Source organism: Camelus bactrianus, chromosome 21, assembly GCF_048773025.1.
Source record: "Camelus bactrianus isolate YW-2024 breed Bactrian camel chromosome 21, ASM4877302v1, whole genome shotgun sequence".
Lineage (NCBI taxonomy): Eukaryota > Metazoa > Chordata > Mammalia > Artiodactyla > Camelidae > Camelus > Camelus bactrianus.
The window spans coordinates 16,996,726-17,015,625 of record NC_133559.1 but is presented as its reverse complement, the minus strand read 5'-3'; the positions used below and the strand labels follow the sequence as shown (position 1 = coordinate 17,015,625).

General features: G+C 44.2%; 1 protein-coding gene across 8 annotated transcripts in view; it reads left to right on the top strand.

Moving 5' to 3' along the window:
• Positions 1-1,607: 1,607 nt before the first annotated feature.
• GPR161 (G protein-coupled receptor 161) overlaps positions 1,608-18,900 on the top strand; it is a 53,201-nt gene continuing 35,908 nt past the window's right edge. The window contains exons 1-3 of one of the 8 annotated variants that reach the window (XM_074349772.1): positions 2,340-2,354; positions 4,019-4,143; positions 17,046-17,202. Coding sequence is in view for 5 of the 8 variants with exons in the window: in XM_045515865.2 (XP_045371821.2) it covers positions 4,128-4,143 (16 nt within the window). In the remaining 3 variants the exon portion in view is untranslated. Of the gene's footprint in view, positions 1,755-2,048; positions 2,355-2,382; positions 3,491-4,018; positions 4,144-17,045; positions 17,203-18,900 lie in introns of those variants that run through there. The other 7 variants (XM_074349771.1, XM_074349770.1, XM_010953821.3 and 4 more) reach the window with 7 other exon arrangements.

Below are 18,900 nucleotides of genomic sequence, written 5' to 3'. Positions count from 1 at the left end.
CAGATTTGCTAGGATAAGGTCTCTCATTATCTTAATCTTCGGTGGGGACGCCAAAGGGGATGACTTATGAAACTGGTTTGGGAGAGGAAAATTATTATTTATCTTTCTCTCATTTTTTGAAAACAAAAAAATCAATCCTTGCACAAAATCAATATCATGTTTTTCACAGGACTGTCACCCATGTGGTGACAGACAGTGAAATAATTACTTTAATAATATTTTTTTTCTATGTTTTCTCTGTGTTTGACTAAATGCTGCTCACAGCTCATTATTAGCTCTAGGAGAAGAAAAAAATCTTAAGAGAGCAATTGAAAGAATACATTTGTTGGCAGCAATTTCTAGCTTTGAATGCACAGTAAGTTGTGAGCTTATGAGCTCTGGGAAGAAAAACCTTTGAGATAAATAATATATGTGATAATGAGCAGCAGGAGAAAAAAAGATGTTTTCAGTTGAAGAGTTCAAAATGAAATAGAATAAGTCTGAGAAGGACATCTTTTGCATCATGAGTGGATAAGAAGCTGAAAGAACCATAATTGTTTTGATTCTCATTCTCTTCATGCCAGTCTATGGCATATATGACCAGGCCTTTCTTGAATATCAGCATTCCCAAGAGTTTAGCTCTCAGGTTCTGTGGTGTTAGGTGATTTACTGACATTATCTCATTTTGTTTTTTTAACTCTACAGACAGGCAGGTATGCAGATGCCTACTTTATATATGAATAAGCTGAGCTGCAGAAAGGTTAAATAACTTCCCCAGGGTCACAAAGCTTAGCCAGTGTCTGAGTCAATGCAAATTTAAAAAATAAAATAAAATAAACAGGGATTTCAAAGTAAAAGTCTAAAATATTTTTGAGAGCTCACTGTTTTAAGCTCCTTCAAGCATCTGGCTGGCTGGTGACCTAGACTCTGAAAGGAGTTTCTGCTTCTAGTGTTGAACCAAATAAAGCATCTGTCCCTTAGGAATATTAAGGCATCCATTTACTCTTTGTGTCCCTATTACTCCTATTTGTCCCTGAAGACAAGCAGGGTGTTTGGCAGGTGCTGGATAGTAAATTATCGTTCTAAATAGTACCTCGGTGGCCTAATAATAATAAAGAAGCAGCTCCCACAGTGCCAATCTGCAGACAAGGGAATAAGTAATGCATTTATCATGCACACGGATTTCAGAGGAATTTGAATCCTACTCTGGGTAAAGCATCAGTTTTTGCTGGAGTTTGGTGACCTTGGCTTTATACCTTTTCACCCGACTTTTTTGCTCCCTGTTTCTCACCTCTTCCTCTCTCCCTCCCAGTTTGACTTTTTGCTTCAACTTTTCATCCTCTTATTAAGACTGCTGCAAAGAAAACGGAGGAGGCTAGAGTCGGTAAAGAACGTGGGGAGGGAGGAAGGAGACAGACATTATGAGAATGAACTTGTTCTGTCCTTTGAATCGGCAGCGTCCCGGTCTGTGTATTGTAATTCTTACTCCCCAGCCAGTTGGTTCAGCGGGAGAGTGGAGTAGCATTGTAAAGATCTGTTTACATCCACCCTCCCACTCCCAAGTGCTGTGGGTTCCTCAAAGGCTGGCTTCGAGGTTGATTCACTGTGATATTCCCAGGGCGCAGGACAGTGCCAGGCACCAGGCAGACGCTCGCACACGTTGGCTGGATGAATGAAAGATGAGCAGAAAAGGCGATACCTGGAGGAGTCCAAGGGCGAGATTGGAGGAGCAGGAGAATAGGACTGTGCGGAGTCTACGGGAAGAATCCGAAAGTGTAAGTGTGATGGAGAGAGAGAGATGGAAAAAGGGGATGTCCCAACGGCTGGAACTGGGACGGAGGATGGGATCTGAGAAGGCCCGAGGAGGGACCACAAAGGTTTCCAGGAGAAAAGTGGTGCGAGCCGAGAGGCTAGGGGCGAGACAAAGAGCAGCAGCTGAGGCCGATCGTGGGAAGAAATGGAAAAGTGGCCGGGAGGGAGGGCAGACGCGAAGGAAGGGGCGTGAGGGATGGGAAGCGGCGGCGCCCAGACGGGGAGGGGCGGCGGCGCGCGGGGCCCGGGCGGGGCCTTGCGGGGCCCGGGGGGACCGGAGGGGGCGCCTGCAGACCGAGGGGCCGCGGAGCAGGGGCGGGCGGCGCGGGCGGAGGAGGGGCGCGAGCGCCGCAAAGTTACTTGGCCTGCGCCCGGCCCGGGTCCGCGTGCTGGTGGCGGGGCGGCGGGAGGAGCGAAGCGGGGCTCGGCGGGCTGAAACCCGAAACCTCCGATTCCCGAGCGCGGCCGGGAGGAAGGAAGCGGCGGCGGCGGCCGCCGAGGCGGGGAGACGGCCCGGCCGGGCCCTGAGCTGCGGCGGCGGCGGCGGCGGCGGCGGCTCCCGGGTGAGCACCGGCGGGGAAGGGGGCCGGCCGGGATGGAGCGGGGCCGAGTTCATTGTGCGGGGCTGGAGGGCGCGGGCGGGGCAGGGTCTCCGCGACCCCTTCCCCCACCCCTCCCCGCCCCCACGGGGCTTTTCTTCTCTCGGCGCCCCCGTTGGAGGTAGGGGGCTGTCCTCCCGGCCGCACTCCGCCTTGCTTCGGGGAGCCGGCGTTCTTTGTGGGAAGATCTTGGGGGCGCGCCCCTGCCCTGCGGCTGGGGGCTTCAGAGAGACCCTTCCCACTAGCCTGCCTCGCTTCTCCGGCGCCGCCCGAATCCCCCTTCCGAGACCCCCGGGCAGGGAGGACATCGGTGCGTGCCTGGGATCCGGCTGAGAGGGGTCGTGCCCCCTGGGGCCAAAGGGCTTTACGGGGACAAATGTGTGGGGCCAAGCGGCCTCGACCCTCAGCGGAAATCCATGAGGACCAGGTAAGCTGCATCCTCCCAGTCGGGGCTCCGGGCGCTGTCTGGAGCCTGGGCGGAAGATGCGCACACAAGCCGCCGGGCCCACCTTGGCGCGGCGGGGTGGGCATCTCTGCCCCTCAGATCTGCAAGCGGGAGATTTGGTTAGCTTTGGGGGAACTTGGCCCGCCTTCTGGCCCAGAGCTTAAACCCCTTGCAACCTTTTGACAAAGGCATGCGGGATGAGAATGTCTGTTTTTTAACTGGGATGTCCTGGGGGTGCTTTGGAGGGGTCTGCTCCCCAATAACCACACAGCGGAGCTTTGGCATCACTTTATCTCACATCTTTGGGGCTATTTTTGTTCGTTATTGTACTTTTCATGCGTTTTGCCAAGTGCTTTCAAGAGCAAGTCATTTGATTCTTCTCCCTGGGAGGGTGGTGTGGTTTTGGAGGGAAGGATTTTAGTTCGTTGATGTGTCGGATGGGGATAATGATAACACCAGGAGGGCCTATCTCGGTGTCGGGGGGTGGGGGGAGGAATGGGCATCACTGTGCCCCCTCCTCATCCAGCCAGGGAGGATTCAGCTCAGCCTCTTCTCCTGTGACCTGGACCTGGAAATGAGCTTGAGAGAGCTACTGCGTCGAGAAATACCAGGTGGCTTTCCCTTATAACCCCTCTTACTGCGGCCACTGAGACAGGTGAGGAAAGGCGTTTTCCAGGCCCGCAGAGCAGAGAGAGGAGGGAGGAGGGGCCTCAGGTCCCACAGACAGGGGCTCTTCATCCAGCTCTCTTTGAGGGATTCAGCCACCCATTTTGGTCACTTCTTCCACAGCGCCCCTCCTGTCCTGTCCTAGTCTACCCTCATGTTACACTTACAAGATGCTTCCAAGCGCTTTGATACACACTTTTCAATTTCATTCACATCACAGCCCTGTGAAGTCTTATTAACCCGTTTTACAGGTGAGGAACATGAGACTCAAGAGAGGTGAAGTACTCCGCTCAGCAAGTAAGGAGTCAAGATTGAACTCAGGTGTTCTGACTCCGCAGTGCTTTTCACGGGGGCTCCATCACATAGATGGGCCCTTGAACTCCGTCAGGACTTTTCTCTGCCCTACAGCTCCACTGCCATGACAGGAAGAAGAGGGACTTCTCACCAGGAGGCCGGCCTGACATTTAGAAACTAAATTCAAGCCTCAGGTAGTCAAATCATTCTCTTTGTATTGCAGCCCTGTGCAGTGGGAGTCTGAGAAAGGAGGCCGCCGTGTGATCAGAAGGGCGGAGTTCTTTGTCTGAGTTCCACGGAAGGCAGAATGGGCTGAGCTGGGACTGACCTAAATGTCGACCAAAGGAGGTACAGTTCTGTGATGTAAACTCTGCTGCTAGGGTCAGTCAGGAAGCCTGCGTGGAGGGGGACTGGCCAGAGGGCTGATTGGGGGGTGCTGTGTGTAGAGCATGCCTTCCCTTGAAGAAACAGCAGCAGGTGTGACAAAGTTCCAGTACATTGCCTGATCTGAATTTTGGGGAAAGTTGCAAATTTTTATGGAAGAAAGCTCCATGTTTTTAAAGTTGGCAACTAATTTAAAACATTTTTCAAAATGTGCAGGGCAACCAAATTATGTGTGCAGGCTGGTTGTGGCCTGCAGACTGCCAGCTTGCAAGCTTAGGAAGTATTTGTTGTCATTTTGAGATGTAATAAAGCATGACTGGAGCGGAGAAGGAGTGTCTTCTCGCGGTTTTTCCGTGAGAACAAAAAACATCAGCAGAGTTGTGGATAGCTATCAGTGCTACCTGGACTTTGGAGGAAGGATTGACCTAATGACTTAATACTTCATTCAGGCAGTACTAAACTCATCTCTGATTCTAGTTCTGCACCAAGAGTGCTTACCACTAGCTTTTATCTGTTTCTTTGGCCAGTTTATGTGCCCAGCAGGGCAGAGGATGGCATTCATGGTAGATATGTTCAGGAAACACTGGGAGCATAAAGGAAAGGGTTTTCAGTGTGGCCTGTGGTAAAGCATGGAGGTACATTTGATTGGGGCTTGTATTTGATTTATACTCAAGTAAGAGGAGTGACATCACACTGTGTTAAGAGCACTGGTTAATGTCAGAGAGCCTGCACCCAGCCCTGCCACTTACAAACCTGTGACCTTGGGTAAAAAATGGAAACTATGCCTGGAATGTAATAATTCTTCAAAAATGTGACATATTATAAAATACTTTTTAAATATAGAAATGTATAGGAAAATAAAGTTCCTCCTACCTCACCTCCACTCCCTCTCTGAGAGGTAACCATGGTACATATATTGTTTTCCAAGCCTTTTTCAATGCAGAAATATATGCTCACCGAGTCTGGAAATATAGGGGAATATGAATATATAATACAGAGCTTATTGACATTATATTATAAAACACAGTATTGTTTGCATTTCCAATTTTAGGACCAACCTTAATATATTGGATATATTTAAAAATACATAAATGAGGACCATATGTAATTATATGCTCGGTGACTGATTTTTTTTAACAGTGAGACTCAGATGTCTTCCAATATCAATAACATAGATACACTTCATTCTTTTTAATGACTACATAGTATTTCATAGTATAGATTAGCCATAACTCATTTAAACATTCTCTTGCTGCTGGAGTTCTAGATTGTTTTCAGTTTTGTCTATTATAAACAATGCTATAGTGAACATCTGTGTATGTAAGTCTCTGTGTACTAGTAGAATATTTCTGGAGGAAAGTTATAAGTGGAGTTGGTGGGGGTCAAAGACAATGTATATTAAACATTTAAGCAGAATTCCTTTTGTTTTTTGGGATCTGGAGATTGTGCAGAAAAAGAGATTGAATTTATTTATTTACTTAAGTTTACTTGTTTGGGAACAGGTAGTATCTGGGGTACTATATTTGGAGATAGGCAGTATTCATAAAGCAAAACATTCAAAGGCTGTAAAAGGTCACACCTCCCTCCTGCCCTAGCGCTCTATTTCCCTTTTTGGGTACAACTAATTTTTCCAGTTTTTGTGTATTCTTCTGGAGATGGTCTGTGCATCTATAGGCAAATAAAATGTGTCTTCTGTTTTCTCTCTGTAAAAAATAAATATGGTATCATACTAAATACCCCATTCTCAAATTTTAAAAATTTGACCTATATCTTGGAGACCATTCCATGTAAAAGTTCTGTGCATTTTAAATGCTGGTGGTCTTCCAAGTCTACCCTTAAAAAAACAATAAAAAAGCTTAATCAGTTTACACTCCCTCAAATCAAATCCTTTAACGATTTTTCCATTGAATTGTTTGTGATTTCATCAGTTTGTGAGAATCTTCCTACATTCTGGAATTTAAACCTTTTCTTGTTAATAAATCAAATATCTTGCCTTTTATGTCTTCCCCAGCTTTGCTTATTGAACCTTTGACTGTGCAGGAGTGTTTAATGTTTATGTAGTTTTCTCTATGGCTTCAAGTTTTCTGTCTTATTTAGGAAGTCCTCTCCTATCTCAAGATTAAGTTTTCCTAAAACTTTTCTTTCCTCTCCATTCTTTCTTTGCTTTTATTCATCTAAAATATTTTAATTAAAAAAAGAATTTGGGGGGGAGTATATAATTAGGTTTGCTTGTTTATTTATTTTTTAAAGGAGGTACTGGGGATTGAACCCAGGGCCTCATGCATGCTAAGCAGGCGGTCTACCACTTGAGCTATATCCTCCGCCCGATCTAAAATATTTTAAGTTGCTGTATCTTTTTTCTTCAGTTTCCCTCCTCCCTAACACCAGAGGGACAAGATTTGAATTTGCCTGTGAGCCTCTTTAGCCAACGTAATATGTGTCTTCTCTTTCACTTTTATAGCGACTTTTTTCCCCAAGTCGTAAGGATGTGCTCTTCTACCTGGATAAGAGAGAGAAAGGGCATTCTGGACAATGGAAGCATTGTCACATGCAAAATCATGGAATTGGAGAACAGCAATACATACTTGGAGAACCATGGTTTATTCAGGATAGCTGAAGTGGAGGATCCTACAAGGGAATAGATTCCCAAGGTGCCAAAAACTGACATAGCATGATCAGGTTTGTGTGGGGGACAGCAGTGGGGAGGACAGATTGGAGTGAGGGTGAGATCAAAGGCAAGAAGGTGTGATAGAAATGTCTGGTGATCATCCAGGGGAAAGATGGAGAGGCTCTGAGCTGGGGTAATGGCAGTGAGGATGAAGTTTTGAATTAGAATTTAGTGGTGCAAGGAATACATACACACACATACGTGCACACACACTGACACATGTGTATGTATATAACTGAATCACTAGGCTGTACATCAGAAATTGACACAACATTGTAAATTGACTACACTTCAATTAAAAATTTAGTGGTGCACTAGATGCCTGTGATAGGAATCAAACCAACCAACATATATTTCTTTACATACATAATCTCATTAGATCCAGGCAATTCAATATGGAAATCCAAAGCTCAAATGTGCTCATTAATCTACCCAAGGTCACACAGTCAGAAAGTGACATTCAGGGCCTTAGCCCCATCAGGATTATCTGGCAAGAGTGGTCTAGGATGTCCTGGGTTTCTGTCTTGAGTGATTTGGGTGGGTGGTGGTGTTTTTTCCTAGAATAGAAAAAAGCATGAAGATAGCATATTGCGATGATAGAAGTAGAGATGGTGAATTCTGTCTTGCACATGTTATAGCTGAGGTGCCTGGGTGTGACATATGGAAGAAAATGTCTACTAGGTGGGTGGATATGAATCTGGAGCCCCCAGGAGTGGTCTTGGCTCTAGATGGAGGTTTGGGAGTCATCATTGTTCAGGTGACTATAGGGCGGGAGCATACAGAGAGAGACGACGTATCAGATAGGGCTCTTTCCTTTGCAGAGTGGTAGGTAATATAATTCAGATTGGCGTAAAAAAAGGAAAGTTACTGGCTCATGTCATTAAAAAGCTCAAGAGTGTATTTGGCTTCATACAGGTTCAGAGTTCAAATGATTCATCAGGATTCATTTTCTTACTTCCCCTTATCTCGTGCACTCCCCTCTTGATGGCTAGGGGAATCTGCAGGTTCAAATCCAATGGAGAGGGGAGCTGTCTTTCTCCCCGCTATCCCAGCAACAGTCCCGTTACGTCTCGTAAAGTGATCGGGTCAGAGGGTGTTGGCATATGCCAATGACGAGACATCAATGGTGCATCACATCCGTGAAGACACATGGGCTTGGAGGATAAAAAGGATGACTCTTTAGAGGAAATTTTGGGGCAACTACAGAGCAAGGGGAAGAGATGTAAGGAAGGGAAACCATCCATTTCCTCTGTAGATGAGAACGGAAGAAGTAATGCTCCAGATGGCGTCTTGGGAAAAAGTAACACTCACAGGGCAGGATGATTACAGGTAGAGAGAAGATATAAGGGACAGGTTGGGAATGAAGAGAGCGAGAGGCAGGAGAGAGCTGGATCAGGGGAGCCAAGGGAAGAGGGAGTCTCCTGGGAAAAAAAAAAAAAGTTGTCAAAGGTCAGATGCGGGAGCGACCCCAAGGAAGGGCCCATTGGATTTGGCTACGAGATCATTGGTGACCTTGCCCTCAGCAAAGGTGGTCATTTATTTTAGACTTGGCTGGGACTACCATCTAGAGGGTTCATATTCTTACCTGCTTCTGCAGTCCTCACCCAGGCCTGGGGATGGCCAGGTAAGGGCAGAGGTGTAGTGATGGCAATCAAGAAACTTGGGTCTGTTAATAAATTAGGTATATGACTATGTGTAACTCACTTCATTTCTTTGGGCCTCATTTCCTTTTTGGGGGGAGGAGGGCCTCAATTCCATCATCTCTAAAATAACACAATTAGAATGAGTTGCTTCTGAAGCCTGTTTTTGCTCTTAACATGTTGGAGATGAATGAATCTGATCACTTCTCACCACCTCTGTTACCAAAGCCCTGGTCCAAGGCATCATCCCTCACCTGGGCTAGAGCAGCAGCCTCCTGACTGGTATCCCTGCCTCCCAGCTTCGTCCCTGTGGTCTGTTCATCCAGCAGGAGAGTAACCCTTCTAAGATAGGAGTCAGATGCATCACTCCAAGGCCTTCGGTTCCACCTGGAATCTAGTCCACACTCCTGACCATCTCCATAGCCTGCCCTTCTCCTCTTCCCTCACTCCTTTCCAGCTTCCTTGCTAGTCCCTAAACCAGCCAAGCTCATTCTGTCTCAGGGCCTTTGCAGGGGCTCTTCCCTCGACCTGAAATTCCCTTGCATCATTTTTTGGTTTCTGCTCGAATGTCAGCTCCTTGGAGAGACTCTGCTGACTCCTCACTCCCACCTGCCCATCCATTCCTTCTCCCTTTACTTTTTTTTTTTTTTTTTAAACATTTTTTGTTTTACTTTACTTCATAGCACCGGCCACTCCCTGAAATTACCTTATGTATTTATTGTTTGCTTTTTTAGATTTTTATTTATTTCTATCAAATTATATCTTTCATTTTTTCCCCCAGGTTTATTGAGGTATAATTGACATACAGCACTGTGTAAGTTTACGGTGTGCAGCGTAACGATTTGACTTGCATACTTCATGTAATGATTATCACAATATTAGTGAACATCCATCATCGCTTAGAGATTCAAATTTAAAGAAATAGAAAAAAACTTTTTAACCTTGTAATGAGAACTCAGGATTTACTCTCTTAACAGCTTTCATATATAACATACGGCAGTGTTAATTATATTTATCAGGTTGAGCACTACATCCCTAGTATTTCTTTATCTTATTAACTGGAAGTTTCTACTACTTATTGTTTATTTGTTGGCTGTCTGTGTTCCCTTCCCCCTGAACATCAGCTCCAGGAGAGGAGAGATTTTGGCATCTTGATCAGCGCTGTGTCCCAGCTGCAGAGTAGAGCTTGGCTCCAAATGGGTGTTTGGTAAACATTTTTTCAGGGGTAGCTGAGTGAGGAATGAGGAGGAAGTTAGGAGTGTCCTGGCACCAGTGGCAGTGTGGTGAGGGAGGGAGGGGACGTCCCCTATTTCTCACGGCTGTGCATGATGGCAACTGCCTCAGATATGGTCATCAGAAAAAAGTATATTCAGAAGGAATACCACTTTAAGCCATTTATTTTTAATATTCTCAGTTTTAGCAATGTGAGCTTAATTAGTTTGCTGGGCTCTGTGAGGATAATTAGCAAAACAAATAATTAAGGGCAAAATCAATAAGCATAGTAATCATTGTTTTTCTTGCGCTAGAAGTAATTATCTCAGTCTTATTCTCAGCACAGCTTCTGTCTCTCTTTGTCTTCTTTGATCATGTGAGTGAGTTTGTTTATAGAGAGAGTTGTTTTTATTTTTCTTGATCTTTTGAGTATATATCGTAAAAAATAGAATGAACCCAGTTACTCCTATGGAGCAGGATTTCTCAACCTCAGCACCACTGACATATTAGGCTGGATAATTCTTTTTTTTTTTTTTTTAACACCTTTATTGTGGTATGATTCCTGTACAGTAAACTACACATAGTTCAGATGTACAATTTGATGAATTTTGATAGATGTATACACCAATGAAACCACCACCACAATCAAGACAGCTAACATTTCCATCACTCCCCAAGAAATGCAAATTTCCAATTCCCAATTTATCTCTTCCCACCCCGTTTACCCTCTGGTAACGGTAAGTTTGTTCTCTATGTCTGTGGAGTCTGTTTCTGTTTTTTTTTTTTTTTTTTTAACATTTTTTTTAATTGACTTATAGTCAGTTTACAATGTTGTGTCAATTTCCAGTGTAGAGCACAATTTTTCAGTTATATATGAACATATATGTTTTCATTGTCATGTTCTTTTTCACTGTGAGCTACCACAAGATCTTGTATATATTTCCCTGTGCTATACAGTATAATCTTGTTTATCTATTCTGCATTTTAAAATCCCAGTCTGTCCCTTCCCAACCCCCTTCCCCTTGGCAACCACAAGTTTCTATGTCTATGAGTCTGTTTCTGTTTTGTATTTATGTTCTTTTTTTTTTTTTTTTTTTTAGATTCCACATATGAGTGATCTCATATGGTATTTTTCTTTCTCTTTCTGGCTTACTTCACTTAGAATAACATTCTCCAATAACATCCATGTTGCTGCAAATGGCTTTATGTTTTTTATGGCTGAATAGTATTCCATTGTATAAGTATACCACATCTTCTTTATCCAGTCATCTGTTGATGGACATTTAGGCTGTTTCCATGTCTTGGCTATTGTAAATAGTGCTGCCATGAACATTGGGGTGCAGGTGTCTTTTTGAAGTAGGATTCCTTCTGGATATACACCCAGGAGCAGGATTCCTGGGTCATATGGTAAATCTATTCCTAGTCTTTTGAGGAATCTCCATACCGTTTTCCACAGTGGCTGCACCAACCTGCATTCCCACCAGCAGTGTGGAAGCGTTCCCTTTTCTCCACAGCCTCTCCAGCATTTGTCATTTGTGGACTTTTGAATGATGGCCATTCTGGCTGGTGTGAGGTGATACCTCATTGTAGTTTTGATTTGCATTTCTCTGATAATTAGTGATATTGAGCATTTTTTCATATGCCTATTGATCATTTGTATTTCTTCCTTGGAAAATTGCTTGTTTAGGTCTTCTGCCCATTTTTGGATTGGGCTGTTTGTTTTTTTCTTATAAAGTCGTATGAGCTGCTTATATATTCTGGAGATCAAGCCTTTGTCTGTTTCATCTTTTGCAAAAATTTTCTCCCGTTCTGTAGGTTGTCGTTTTGTTTTGTTTGTGGTTTCCTTTGCTATGCATAAGCTTGTAAGTTTCATTAGGTCCCATTTGTTTATTCTTGCTTTTATTTCTATTGCTTGGGTAGACTGCCCTAGGAGAACATTTTTGAGATGTATGTGAGTCTGTTTCTGTTTTGTAGATAAGTTCATTTGTGTCCTTTTTTTTTTTTTTTTTTTAAGATTTCACATATAAGCAATATCATATGGTATTTTTCTTTCTCTAACTTAACTTCACTTAGAATGACCATCTCCAGGTCCATCCATGTTGCTATAAATGGCATTATTTATTCTTGGGCTGGATAATTCTTTGTCAGGGTTGGGGGAGGCTGCCCTGTGCATTATGGGATGTTTATCAGCATCTTTGGCCTTAGATGCCAGTAGCAGTCCTTGAAATGTGACAACCAAAGGTGTGCCTAGAAATTGCCAGATGTCCCCTAGGGTGAGAGTGAAGGCAAAATCTCCCCTCCCTGAGAACCAATGATGTAGAATATTGGGGTAGTGACTGAATTCAGTTGTTATCCAAAGTCTTCTGATGGGACATTTTCAGACCCTCCCAGCCCTATTAATTCTCTCTTGAGCTTTAAAAGATGAGATTTGCTCTTTCAGGGTAGGGCTTGTGGGCATGGAACATAGCCCCTCTCATCACAGATAGAGGTCCATTAGTATCACACGTCTCTCCATCAGCCAGTCACCTGGGTGCCTGCGACCATGACTTGGCTCCAGCACCTGCCTTCTTGGTTGCCGCAGCCAATGAGCTGAACACTTTCCTGCAGTGACTGAACAGGGCCCTGAGCCCCAAATGGAGTCAGAGATGCTTCCATTTTACAGTCTCTTCCAGTGCATCCTTTCCGTGCTCTGTCTGACCCACCTAAGTGCTCAAATGAAACCTCTTGGTTTTAATTAAAATTTGAAGGGGAAAAAAAAGAATGAAGTTTTCCTTTCATGTCTTCAATAACTTTCTTAAACATTTTGGAGTTTATCTTCTGACAGCCACTCTGCTGTCACACACATTTCACGCACATTCCTTCAGACACTTCTCTTGATAGTCATGAAGTAAGTTAATTCCACTCTCATTCCTTGGAGAAACTGAGGCTCAGAGAGGTAGAAGGCAAGCACACAGTCACATGAAATTCAAACCTAGGTTCCGTCAAGATTCCAGAAAATATGTTTTCTGTTGAACATCAGATTGAAGTAGATATTAAGGAGTAGAGTACATAGAAGGTATTTATTTTCTCCCACGTGCAAAGTACTATTGGAATTCAAAGGGAAAACTGAGGAAGAATTTAGAAGCCACCTAGAGGGGAAAACATCCTTATGCAAAATGAAAACGTGTGCCAAAACACACGTATCTGAAAAGATAACTATAATATAAAAAAAAGCTGCAGATATAAGGGGTGGTAAGGGTCACTGTGGAGATGGAATGTTCCAGAAAGGTTTCCCGAAAATTTTGCTCCTAAGCTGGACCTTAAGCTGGACATCATTCATATAGGTGTCCATCAGGGTAGGTGGCCTGGGCTCATGGTAGTGGTTGCCATGCTCTGCCAGGCTGTGTGGGTCCACCTGCCCTTTCAGGATCGTTTCAGTTGAAGGAAATGCTTAATTGCAAAAAGTAGCTGTGATTCAATGAGTGTAAGAAGTAAATCTAAATTTTATTGACCACAATGGCACATATAGATGTCTGAAGAATAATAGTTTACGGATGTGCATGATGTCATTTATTTGGTCTGCAGACAGTAACTGCTACCCGGAGTTTAAGAATGCCTGACTTATGAGCGATACGATAATTACAGAGGAAATAAAAACAAGAGGGAAGTAAGATAGCCAAGAAATAGTAATACTGTACCTTGTTACCTTGCAGGCCTGTGCAAATATCTTCTGCAAATAGAGTCTCTTCAAGAAATTTGTATTTTCTAGACTTAGCCTTTTGGAAAATTCTAAAGTCAGTCCTTCAGTATAAAACATATTTGTCTGCGCTTATGTAGTTGGCTTTCTGGTGATATAAAATCCGGCAGGACTCAACAATCTTGCTTTTAAATTCAACAGTTTCCCTCTTACTGCTTTAAAAAATATCAAAGGTAGATGGAGAGCTCTCTGAGCTGTTTCAAGGATCCTTGTCTTCCTGGAGCACGCCACAGTTACTTACCTGAGCCATATAAATACAGTTAGCCTGTCACTTACCTGGCAAAGTGATGAGAAGTAGAAAATCAACCCTGCCCAAAGGTGCAGGAGGAAATGACATCCGTCTGCCAGAAGCCTTACATACCTGGAGATCTTTGCACTGACGCCCTCCCTCAGCGTATCAACTCCTACTTTACCGAGACCTTTCATGAGCTTGACAAGGGAAACTACACGTAAGTATACTCTGTACAGGGAAAGCGGCAGCAAAGGTGGAAATAAGTTGCAGAGGAAGTTTCAAAAGGAAACAGAATATGCCAGGCACGTGTGGTGTAAGAGGAAATAATATTACCCTTATCCAACTTGAGGGAATCGCTGTGTTCAGATCATGTAACAAAGGCTCACAGGGCTGACCCACCAGCTGACTGACTGGGAGCTTAACAGCCTTCCCCGAAGGTTTCTAAAGACAGCAGTTACATTAACATTGATCTCTGAGGTCCGACTTCCGTTTATCTTGGTATTCAGTGACCTTGGGTCATCATGAAAATCATTATGTTTTGTGTACTTTGTTTTAAAAGATAGAAAAATGTGTGATAGATTTTCATGAAATTTTGTCTGAAGGTCTTAAACAAAGAGTGTTGATGTTTTAAGAAGATAAAACGCCACCAATTTCTAAAACTTGCCTATCCAGAATGAGGCATTTCGAAGGATTAGCTTGGGCTTTAGCGCATTTTTGGAGGGGACGTTGTTACTGGATCACCTCTCTAATGACTAGAATTTTTGATTCTGTATCGAGGTACCATGCGAAAGGGTGAACAAGTCAGGGTAATGGGGTTGTTTGCACCTTGGGGTCAAGGGGAGTTGGACAGGGGTATATGGGAGAAGGGAACGGGTGGATAAGTGGAGACCCTGTGGCACCAAGCCTTACCAGCAATTGGATTGCACCATAATACTCATGCAAAGCACAATGTGCCTTTCTCAGCATCTCTTCTCTCACTGGCTTGGAAACCCTAGACCACATCAGATAGGGCGACACTGCTGGGCTTTACATCCAAATATTAACAAACAACATTTTGGGGGGAAAACGACCTATGTATCAAGTTAGGATTGCTTTTGCAGCATATAAAGGAACCTCTACTCCAAGGACATAACCAGTAAGGTGTTGACTAGCCATGGCTAGGCACAGTGGCTTCACAACTCAGTAGATGATTCAGTCTTTCTGCTCTGCATTGCATGGGACTCCCAGCCACATGGTCAAAAGATGGCTACTTCACCTTCAAGCACTGGGTCTGGGTTCCAGTCAAGAGAAAGGGCAGAAGCCACAGCTGAGTCTGTCTCTTTTTATCAGGAAACAGATAGCTTTCTGTCACCATGTAGACTTCTAGTGACTGGAACTGGGTCTCATGGCCACCCAAGCTCTGTGCAAGTGAGCGAGTTAATTTTTCTTGGCACATTTGGTGCCCCACATCAAGTCAGGGTTCTGCTGATAGGGGAAAGGGGAGAATGGGTATTGACTGGATAGTGAAAAGTGTGCGATACATCTGTAAAAATAATTCTCTGAAGTCCAGAAATGCCTAGTAGGCCAAAATGTCCAATGTCCTATTGTTAATTCACATTTTCACTTATTTATCACATGTAATGGGCACCTACTATTTGCCAGGCACTGTTCTAGATGATGACCCCAAAATGTACAGACCAAAAATTTCTCACTCTCATGGAGCCTATGGGAGAGAAGGACATTACCAAGATAAATAAATAGGTATACACATGTGTGATAAGAAGAAAAAGTAAAGAAGGGAATGGGGCCGTGAAGTATTAGAGAGGGGTATAAAATGTTAGGTGGTGTGGATTGGGAAGGCCTTGCTGAAAAGGTGACTTTTAAAGACCTGAAGAAAGTGAGCGAGCGCCCTACAAAGATACCTGGGGGAAAAGCATTCTAGGCACAGGAAACAGCAAGTGCAAAGGCCCTGAGGTGGACACATGCTTAATGTGTTTGAGAAATAGTGAGGAGGTTGGTATCATTGGAATGGGAGTGAAGAGTAATTTTTACTATGAGGTTGGAGCAGTACTGGGGAGCCAGATCATGTAGGAAGCTGCAGGGCTTACTCTGAGCGATATGGGAATCCTTTTAGGGTTTTGAGTAAAGCACTGTCTTGTTCATGTATTTTGACCTCTGTTTTAACAGGCTTACCCTCGCTGCTGTGTTGAGAGTTGGGGGCAATGGTAGACTCCTGAGGAAGCATTTTAATAGAAGACATAATGTAGCCTGCACCATAGTGGATGGTAGCAGAGATAGTAAGACGTAGTTGAATTCCAGATACATTTCAAAAGTAGAGCCAGTAGATTTGCTAGTAGACCAGATAGGAGATGTGAGAGAAAGTGAGAAGTCAGGGTGTGGTTCCAGAGTTCAGGGTCTGAGTACCTGGAAGGATGGAGGTACCACAACACAAGGCAGAGAATGTGGGAAGAGCACCTTTGAGAGGCAGAGGATTTGAAATCTGTTTTTGGACACTTTAGGCTTGTTGATGCCCATGATATCCAAGTGGGGATGTCGAGTAGCCAGTCTGGAGCTCTGGGGAGTGGCGTTGGCTTCTCTCTGCCTGAGCAGGGGCTCCTAACCAGCCCAATTGCCCTGTGAATCACCATGGCCACTTCTGGCAGAAGCATCAGGTAGACTTAGAACAGCCCTGGGCGGGTCTGACTTGGTCTAACCCAGTTCTGCCTCTGGGATCTGCTGAGATCCCAGTTCCAGGCAGGCTGGCTGGGGGCCAGTGTCAGGGGTGGAGGGGGAGCTTTCCTGAGCCTGCCCTGGGAGAGCTGGCGTTTCTGCTCTTCTCCCACCCAAGGGAGTCACATGGTCCCAGCTGGGTATCCAGCCGCTGGCAAAGGAAAGATCGCTGTCTTGTGTGTGGTTGGGAAGGCTATTTCTATCGGAAGATCCTGCCCGATCTTCAGGGCGCTAAGACATCCCCAGAGAGCTGTGATCAACCTGCCCCTGCTCTCTCCCCCTTTTCCTCAAGTGCTTTCCTGTTGGGGCTTAAGACTGTCCCCTGAGTGAGCTGTCTTCATCATGACTGCAGCTGGTGGTTTATGGATTTTCTGGGAGGCTGGCCCCTCCCCTTCTGTGTTGACCAGGAAACCTGAGGGTGATGATGGCCACTTTCAGTATTGCTGGGGGAGGCCTGGAAGCAAGGCCAGTGGCCCACTGGAAAAATTCAACGGACTGTCCGTGCTCAGAGTCCAGCTTGGCCGAGTCCTGAGTGTTCCTCACGTTCTCTGACACGCACAACAAAAACTGCACCAGAGGAGTTGGAGGAGAAAATAGTTGAGTTTTGCTTTACCATGGAATCTGGGGACGGTGTAGCATAGTGAATCTTTTTTTTTTTTTTTTCCCCAGTGGTTTTCACCTTGAAAGTCACTGCCGGACTAGTTCCTGGTGAGAAATAATCCAGAGCAGGAAGAGCCTGCATGTCCTCTTTGGCTGCAGGAGGAGGTTACTGTACGTGCTGTCTGAGGCTTGTCTCTACTCCATCAGTGGGCGAGACTCCGTGAAGGTAACGGACTTCTTTCATTTCATGACTCTCCAAACCCCGTGGGGAGAGGAATTAAAGAGAAGGTACCCTGGTATATTTTTTCCAACTTTTTTTATTGCTGTAAAATACACCTAACATAAAATTTACCATCTGAGCCATTTTTAAGTGCATGGTTCAGTGGTATTAAGTACATTCATGTGGTGCAATCATCACCATCCATCTCCAGAACTCTCTCTGTCTTGCAATCCTAAACCCATTAAACAACTCCCCTTTTCCCCTCCCACCAGGTCCTGGCAACCTCCATTCCACTTCCCATCTCTGTGATTTTGACTACTCTTAAGTACCTCATATAAGTGGAATTATACAATATGTGGCTGGCTTGTTTCTCTTACTATAATATCCTCAAGGTTCATCCATGCTATAACATATGTCAGAATTTCCTTCCTTTTTAGGGCTGAATTATATTCTATTATGTGGATATACCATAGTCTGCTTATCTATTCATCAGTCAACGGACACTTGGGCTGCTTTCTCACTGGCTACTGTGAATAATGCCGCTATGAACACGGTGTAAAAATATCTTTTTTATATCTTACTTTTAGGATATTTTGGGTATATAACCAGAAGCAGAATTGCTAGATCATATGGCAATTCTATTTAATTTTGGGGGGAACTGCCATATTGTTTTCCACAATGGCTGCACCATTCTACATTCCCACCAAGAGTGCACAAGGGTTCCAGTTTCTCCACATCCTCGCCAACACTTGTTCTTAGTTTCTGGGTTTTGTTTTTTGTTTTGGACAGTAGCCATCCTAATGAGTATGAGGTGGTATCGCATTGTGTTTTCGATTTGCTTTTCCTAATGATGGGGAGCATCTTTTCATGTGCTTATTAGCCATTTGTGTATCTTTTTTGGACACGGGTTGTTTGTTACTGTTGTCGAATTTTAGGAAGTTCTCAATTTATTCTGAATATTAACTCTTAATCGGAAATTGGATATCTGATTTGCAATTATTTTCTCCCAATCCGTGGGTTGCCTTTCTGCTCTGTCCATGGAGTCTTTTTTTTTTTTTTTTTTCTCTTCCCTTTTTGTTCTGGGGTCTTTGGATGTACAGATTTTAAAAACTTTCATTAAGTCCAATTTGTCTGTGTTTTTCTTTTCTGCCTGTGCCTTTGGTGTCATACCCAAGAAATCATTGCCAAATCCAGTGTTGTGACTTTGTATATTTTTGTATTGCTCTCAAGCCTCAATTTCCCCTCACCCACTTACTTGTTTCTTTCTTTCCCTCTTTCAGTACAGTTATTAGGCCAATTGATCAATAACATATTTTAGACTTTGCAAATCTGTATTCATTCATCTCACAAACAGAGTATTGTGAGGAGAGGATAGGCAGAAGCCAGAGCAAGTCGGCAATAGGAGCACATAGCACAGCGGGCTGGAGCAGAAGGTACATGACCATGTGAGCGGGTGAGAAGCCTGGAATGTGGGTGAGGCCACATCAGGTGGCATCTTCACTGCTATGGTGGGTGAGTGGATGGACAAAAGGTAGCCACACAAGCCGTGGACCAAGTTGGAGAGCTACTGCCTAATGTCCTCTTGAACTAGGCACTTAACCTTCCTAGCCTCAGATTCCCCATTTTATTGATTTAACAAACACTTATGTGCTACCAAACTCTCTTCTAAGCACTGTACAAATATTAACTTGTTGATTTTGCCCA